We start from the raw sequence: 8501 nt of genomic DNA on the forward strand, positions 1-8501 counted from the left end.
ATCTTTTTGGTCATCATCACTCTATTAATCATTAACATCTTTACACACGACATCCGCTGTTCTGCTGATTGCAATGGTCGTCACTTGTTTGAAAGCGGATTACCTGAGGAAACTGAAGACAATTGATTACTTATCATACTCTACACCAGGGGTCTCCACGAGGCCCTCTCATCCGGCACGTAAAGATCTTTTTGTCTAATAATAATTCATTATTGTTAGTTTGACCTTAATTAATTTATTTATTATTCAAATAAGGTTCGATGTCAGAAATTTTTTTTAGAAAGAAATCGATGTTTTAAAAAGATAGAAATATGTAAGCTGAGGTGTGACTTCTTTTTACATGCTAAACTAACCCACCCTAACTAAATGTATCCCACCCTAACAGATGACTAGATCCTTACTACATTATCCTTACTCTAACTAAGACACCCCCCCCCCTAACTTAACCACTCCACTTGTCTCGCCCCCAACTAAACCTTCTCACCTAGCTAAACGACGTCAAATACTATAAGGGAAAAGGGGGGGGTGGTTCTTACGTGGATGTGCCTCGTAAACGAGAATTGAAGTGGTGGTGGGGGGGGATGAAATGTGAGGAAGTGTTACGGGTCCGATGAAGAATTTGTACATTTTGTTAAAGTACACGGTGTGGGGAGTGGGGTTGATTTTTAGAAGGCTGTCGATTTAATTTAACATCCAAAACAGTTTCAAAGCTAAAATCTAACGAACGTGTCCAGATAAGTTCCGCCACTAATACGAACTGTGAATGGGCAAAAAGTTAAGTCCCGCCACTTGTGACCTATTTCTGATGTCTTGACATTGAATATTTAAACGCACGCCATAAAAAAACGTATCCGACTCTTGGGTTGGGGTAAGTGTTGGGGTTGGTGTTAGTGTTGGGGTTTGGGTTTGGGTTGACAGTACAAACATACAGACATATGTATGCAAATTTTTACTGACATATCCCAATTGATATATTTTATCTTCAAAACAGATAGCAAAATATTTTAAAAACATTTTCTAAATTCAATTGTTTATATCGTTTCTGCATCGTAATTTAAAACAATAATAACATTTTCCCGCGCATGTCCAAGACACACGGGATAAAGGTGACTTATTTATATATTCCTCGGCATACAGGGGGATAGTGTGGTCAGCACGATGCCAAGCCGCCTTGGTTTCTTTAACGTTAGCAAGGTAACCATTAGAGCTGGGTAGATAAAACTCAAACCTGGGATCTGAAGTTTTAATCTAGCAGTCACAAGCTCTACTATCAAATCACGCCATCAATTATAACAAAAAACAAATTGTTTAACATAAAATAAAAAGTGTATCGAGATAGCATTAAACTTGACCTTTACAACGTAGCAATAAAATAACAAAACAAACTGTTTTATGTGTTTTTATGAGATTTTATTAATCTAAACTTTAATCCACCGGTAAAAGGTATGATGCTTTAACAAGTTTCCAGTGAATATTTACAGATACATATATTTTCTGTTATAGGTTTTTAAAAACTCGGGCCCTGGAGATAAGGTGTATATATTAAAACAGAGAGTGGACAACTGGCTAACGGTGTAAACTTCTATTAAATTACTTCTATGTAGTCTGGCATATTCCTATATACACGCGCATCTAAGCCATCTGCAACAAAACATAAGATAAATAATTATAGTTATCTTGTTAACTGCTTTTATAAAAAGCAAGTAAATTTGATATACAAATAATTAGAAGTTTTAATACTTTAACTTATTTTAAGCCAAATGTATATGTGTGTCTTTCTATTGTGGGAGCTATATTTAGTGCCGTAAATACTGCTTCAAAAAATCACGGTACACCCAACTTTGTGTATGATTGCTTTAACTATACAAAAAATCAAACTCTTCATGTAAAGTAATAGATTTAGTACCTGAAGATTCATAACGATTGTCCTCTTCAACTGTGTCCTCATCAACTGTGCTGTCTACGTTCATGTCGAGGTAGCTGTGCTCTCTGCTGTTGGCGTCTGGTGTTGCTGTACTGTAAAGGTGAAAGTCCAGGTACGTGTGGTCATTACGGTTGTCATTGACTGCTACAGTTTGGCTTACTCTCTCTGAGACAAAACTTCTATTCCTTTTACTAGAAAAAAATGAAATGTGTTTATGCTGATTATTTCAAATCGCTAATTTCGCGAACACGTTTTCTCTCTCTATTTAAATATATGTTACGGCCAAAGCCAGAAGTGCAGCCAAAGCGCGGATTGGCCGGCCAATGCGCGCATTGGCCGGCTCTCTAGGCCAAAGCCCGAAGAACTTAGCACTAAGATCGTATTTCGTAAATTGGCCGGCCAATGCGCGCACTGGCCGGGACGTACTGGCCAAAGTCCGAAGTGCTTAAACTTGATAGCGTATTTTGTACATTGGCCGGCGCACTGGCTGGGATGTCCTGGCCAATGTTCTATCTAGACTAAGTTGTGATCGCGTTTTCATTATTCTGGGTGCGGTTTCATTGTGAGTAACGTATTGTTTAGCTTTTGTTTGTATAGCATTCTATATTCAAGGCGACATGGATCAAAAGAAAAAAAAATTCTACCGTTTTAGCCTGACTTTTCGTAGCAGGCTAAATTTTCGAATATGATTGAAATGCCGATTCTGGATAGAAATCCGTTTTCAAAGACATTTTTGTTTTAGGTTAAATTTGACGTTGAGGTGGAGATTTTGGTTTATGTTTCGGTTTAAGGAAAAAGACAACACTATCAACCTAGCACCCGTTCAAGTTCTCCCTCAACGGGCCATTTATCTAGTATGTCTAAGTATAAGGCTCTGCTTAGGGTAAAGAATAATGATAATGATAAAGATAAGGATATGCATAGGGATAAGTATAAAACAACGGATAAGTATAGGGATAAGTATAAAACTACGGATAATGATAGGGTTAGGATTAACCTGCTTGTTTGTGTGTTTAATGAGCTATTACTTGCTAGACTATCATACATGGTTTAAATACGGTGTTAACTATTGATGAAAAGGATTAAGTTTAATGGATTAGAATATCGGCTAATAGCAGTACAGAAAAACAAAGTTCAAACTAAGTTTAAACATACATGTGACAGACGTAGACCAAACGCATTCCAATGATGACGATAAAGACAGCCAGGACAGCAACCACGCTCACTACCACCAAAAGTACGTCTGCTCCACGTTTTGGTTGCGCTGTATTTGTGTTTATGTCTAAAGGACGTAAACGTGTGTTAAAATCAGTTGTCGGTAATTCGTCTTTTTTTCTTCAACTATTTTATTCAAATACAAACTATTTAAAAATAGTTTAAGCTTATACAATGTGCTATAGTTATTTGACTCAGCTATTTTTTTTAAATAGTAGTACCTTCTATGTTGGTATAGTGGGATATGCATTTAATGCGATAGCTCTTTTGTGCTGGAATAAAAAAAAAACGCCGTTCCATTTAGTTCTGTGTTAATTTAGATGCAACATTCAAACTAAGTAATACGTTTTAAAATGATTTCTTTTAATACCTTAAAACAGTATATGTGTTATTATTTCATCAGTGTTTTTGTCAAATATTTTTCTCATGGGGGAGGCGGGGGGGGGGGGCATAGAAACGTTGTAGGGGAGGCAGACTTTAATTTAATTTTTTTGGGGAGGGGGGTAGGTGACTTGTCAAAGTATATATTTGGTATATAAATTACATTTTTACGAGTGGTTGGGGCGGTAGTCGTGTAGTCAAGTAGACGTGTTTGGGAAGGGGAAGGGTTAGGATCCCCACGGAAGAAATTCCTGAAATAAACTATGTTTTTTATTTTACAATATCGTGTAAGTGTACCGTTTATTTCCATCCACAGAAATCCTCTCGTTAAATTTATTTCTATTTTAACGGTTGGGCACGTCATCGGCATCAATCTGAAATAGTAGTTAAACATTCCTAAATACAAAAATACATGCATGATAAAATAAATTTTAAACTTAAATGTTATTGCGTTTTTTAAGTCACCTAATTTACATTTTGCTCGTGAGAACTTGATGGGAAAACGTATTAGAAACAATAATAGAATTCTGTTTTGTTGATTCTTTAATAAAAGTCATTAGGTAAACATGTATTTTAACCATAATCTGTACAACCTGGATACGTTAAATTTGACAGTCTGGTTGCAGCCTGTGAGTTTAACTTGGTCATCTCCTGATAAAGTCCTATCCTCGTTAAACTCCAGGTAAAGAACTGTCACATTGACAGCGCCAGTCTTGTCGGCATCAACTACGTCACATGAGGTGTCCAGTGTTTGCTCCGGTCTTACCACTAGGTACATAGGGTCGTATATGTGTGTTATGGTTTTGCTTAGTCCTGTTGTGAAGAAGCTGATATCCCAATTTAATAATTCCACACCTGAAAAATGAGACTGGTTATTCTTCCAGAATGTTATCTTAATTGTCTAACTTACAAACAACTTAAAGCATTGGTCACTGTGTGAAATTTTGTTACGAGTCTACTACTTTGGAATCATATTCACTTAGTGGTATGTCTGTTTGATTGTCATTATTAAAAAAGAATTTTAAAATAGCAAACGTAATAATTAATTAGCTCGTTTCTACTATGACTATCGTTATAACTGTTATAACTTGAGAGGTTGACATAGCATACAGGCTAAGGGGGAAGGCTCCGGTAAAAAAACTTTTTTAATACTCGTTAGAAAACAGTTATTTCTTTATAGTTTTATTAAGATACATCCGCATATGCATTTCCACTTTAAAAAATTGGTGGAAAAATCTTGGTAACTATGACAACGGCGGCCATCTTGGAAAATTAACCCCTTCGTAGGTTTTCCACCATTCATAAAATATTACATTTTAAACCCAATAAACAATCAATTCATAATCTTCTTCCATATTTTGGGGTAATCAGCTAAAAATTTTAAGTGCATATCTTCAAACTAATTTTTTATGAATTTTCAAAATTTGTGTCCGTTCAAAACACTTAACTTTGGGGAAATTTGGGGCATTAAAACTAGTGTTTTAAACAGACACAAATTTTGAAAATTCATAAAAAATTAGTTTGAAGATATGCACTTAAAATTTTTAGCTGATTACCCCAAAATATGGAAGAAGATTATGAATTGATTGTTTATTGGGTTTAAAATGTAATATTTTATGAATGGTGGAAAACCTACGAAGGGGTTAATTTTTCAAGATGGCCGCCGTTGTCATAGATACCAAGATTTTTTCAATTTTTTTTTTAGTGGAAATGCATATGCGGATGTATCTTAATAAAGCTGTAAAGAAATAACTGTTTTCTAACGAGTATTAAAAAAGTTTTTTTTACCGGAGCCTTCCCCCATGGAGCTAGATTGCAATTTAGCTCACATATGCTAAACAATGTTTCTAATTTAAGATTGGCACTGTTAGATTTTTTTTTAATTTTATAACATATTTCAACATATTTTGAAACACAACCGTCATTTTTTTTTTTAAATTAGTCATAACTTTAATAAAAATTAAGAACAGTAATAAAATATACTCTAAAGATTATAAAAAGACAGCTTATGTTTACATTCGTGTATAATATTCACTTTTGAAAAGGCGTATGCTGGTAAAATTGTGGATAGTTCCACTGGAAGATTATCCAAGTTACACTTTTTCTTAGCATCACAGCTACGTCTGATGACATATTTGAGTTTTTCCTCTTTAGCTTCATCTTTTCTCTGTCAATATGTGTAATTAAAAAAACGTTGTTCAGAATATAACAATTTTATAATTATTTGAAAATTGTGTTGTTCGGGTAAAATTTGTAAAAGAGTAACAACATCACTAACATTTTTTCCTCCAACAATATTTTTTTTTTACTTACATCGTCTACAACACCAGATAACCCACGTCAAAATGTACACCCCCCCCCCCCCCCCCCGCATGCACTGTGGAGGGGGGGGGGACTTTTTTGTGTAAAGGGGGAGAGGAAATTGCTGAAATGAACATCTTGTTGAAGTCTACCAAGCTAATCTAAGATTATTCTTGTTACCGTTAGGTTAACCTAATCTAAACTTAATCTAAATATATATGGTGTTTGCTTATCTTAATCTAAGATTACTCGAAATCTATATGCGTCTTGCTTAGCCTAATCTACGCTAAATCTCAACACTTATCATCTATAAAGGTAAAGAACAATCTTTAGACCAAGCAACCGATTGTGCAGATGAAGTAGAGTTCATATGTTTCTTGACCAATGTGGTCAGCGCTTTGCCCAGCCACCTTTACTTTACCTAACGTAAGTTAGGTACCCATCAGGGCTTGTTGGACTCCTACAGGATATTCTACTGACTTGGACATGGATTCGAACTCGAAACTTTTGGGTTAGCAGCTCTACCTCTTAGGCACGCCGTCCAATAATCATCTATAAAGGATGGGAATAACAAGCGGATACATGTGATGAATTAGTGTTTCGTGGTAATGTACACAACCTACCTGGGCAGATACATTAACGTCTGTTACCCGCACTCCATATCCTTGTTGGCAAATTATGTTTTTCCAATCAATGAGCCCACATTGTTTTGAACACTCAATCACAATATCAGCTGACGACACTTGTATCACTGGACCTGCATAGAGTCCAGTATAGAGTCACCTGTAGTTTTAAGGAGACTCTAGTCTAACACCCCCCCCCCCCCCTGACCAGACTATTCTTTTCAATGCCGATGTCACAGAAACAAATCAACTCTACTTTACTTACCCCGTTTCGAAAAGGGAACTTAACTTTTTTTTTCTCATAGATGGACATAGAACATGCACGTGGAGATAAATTGCGTTATACTGATGCGAACGGAAGCTGGTGCTAGACACATGCACAAGGTCACATTTGATGACCAAGAGAATGCTGGGTAAGGACAATAGAAAGTATAGCTAAGGCTGCGAGACTTATTAGGGGGGGGGGGGGGCAATGTATTGAGAAAGACTACCCTCTCCCCCAAAGAAATAGAGTTTATACAGGAAACATATACTTTTATCTGTTTCGCCCACCACCACGGAAAATTTAGTGCCCCCCCCCCCCCAGAAGAAAAAAGACTGGAAATGAGCCGACAAGAACCGAGTGCGGTGGAAAAGTGTAGGTAGTCGGTACAGCCCTTTGCTCCTTAGGGGCCTCAAAGAACAACGACAGGGTGATATCAAGAAAATAAATTAATAACGTACCTTGAATTAAAACAAAAATGAAATAAAACCAAGTATCGTCTCCCATGGTTTGAAGTTTAAAGTTTGATCAAATCCAATAATTACAAGAGGACTCAGCACCTCACGGATAATCATTTAAAAATCATTCCTTTCTTAATAAGCATGGTCGGGTTGGTATGGCTCATGGTTGCTGACCCGAAAAGTCCCGAATTCGAACCTTTGAGCAGATGAGGCTCGTTAGCTGGGGACTGCCACTCTTCTAGGAGAGACAACTCCAAAATCAAGCAACTCCTGCCTTGAAGTTTGTTGTTGGTTGGACTAAGGCAATGGAAGCTAATCCAAAATGAAAATCAGGCTGAAACTGGAGAAAACAGCTTATAATTAGCATAGCAAGCTGACACGTAATACTTAATTGTGTTGGAGGAAATCCCTTTCAACATCACAGGAAGGAAGAAAAAACATTATCTTGTCTGCACAAAAGTGTGTCACTTATTGTACGACGGTTTAAAATAAATAGCAATTCATTAACACAATATAGTCTAGTCTTTTATTTTAGAAAAAAATAAACTCTTAATGTTTTTTTGCAGTTTCTACCAGTAAAATAGCACTGGCTTTTAATCAGGAAAAAATATTAACATAGCTACTACTTTTCAACTGTAACTCAAATAAATGCGATTTTTTTTAAAAAATTGTTATGTTTCAAGATAACTTTTTTTAAAGAAAATTCTGCTTGTTAACTTTTGTTACTATCCTTACGATATGAAAGATCTTGACTCCACCCACCCACAACACGCCTCTCAATATTTTAACTCAGCCACACACCCTCCCACAATCCTTTATCCAATTACACAACTAGAACTTTAGCCTGATAGTCCAATATCCCTCTTCTCAAGAGGTTTGACTCGCGTGTCGGGTTAGTTCAATTGTAACGAGTTTTTACCACCAAACCTAAGACGGCGACATGATAACGCTACAGTTGTTGAACTCGACATGGGTGTGGTATAAAGATAGTGTGAGCTAATCACAGATTTATTCCAATTTTTATCCTCCAAATAAAGTCTTGAACCAACTCTGTATCTTGTACATCTCAAGATTTAAGCTAAAAATGTTTGAATAAACATTAGTTTTTGTGAGCTTCAAGCAAAAAAATGTTTAAATTAACATTCGTTTTTGTGAGCTTTAAGCTAAATTTCAATAAGCATTCGTATTTGTGAGCTTTAAGCTAAGTTTGAATAAACATTTGTTTTTGTGAGCTTCAAGCTAAAATAAAATGTGAATATACGTTTGTTTTTTGTTCGTTTATTTTTCAATTTGTCCGCATTGAATATTGTATTTTTATTATAAACGGATTTACT

General features: G+C 35.9%; 1 protein-coding gene across 1 annotated transcript; it reads right to left on the reverse strand.

Annotated features, from left to right (window-relative positions):
* Positions 1-1522: 1522 nt before the first annotated feature.
* Positions 1523-7264, reverse strand: LOC131943172 (uncharacterized). The gene is made up of 9 exons (XM_059303185.1): positions 7168-7264; positions 6445-6578; positions 5537-5687; positions 4114-4375; positions 3818-3894; positions 3361-3411; positions 3080-3206; positions 1907-2115; positions 1523-1641 (listed from the first exon to the last, which is right to left on the reverse strand). The coding sequence occupies exons 1-9, from the start codon at positions 7211-7213 to the stop codon at positions 1586-1588; spliced, it is 1113 nt and encodes a 370-aa protein (XP_059159168.1). The 5' UTR covers positions 7214-7264; the 3' UTR covers positions 1523-1585.
* Between the last annotated feature and the right edge of the window lie 1237 nt (positions 7265-8501).

Source organism: Physella acuta, unplaced genomic scaffold, assembly GCF_028476545.2.
Source record: "Physella acuta isolate Inbredline_101_S28 unplaced genomic scaffold, ASM2847654v3 ptg000445l, whole genome shotgun sequence".
Taxonomy (NCBI): domain Eukaryota; kingdom Metazoa; phylum Mollusca; class Gastropoda; family Physidae; genus Physella; species Physella acuta.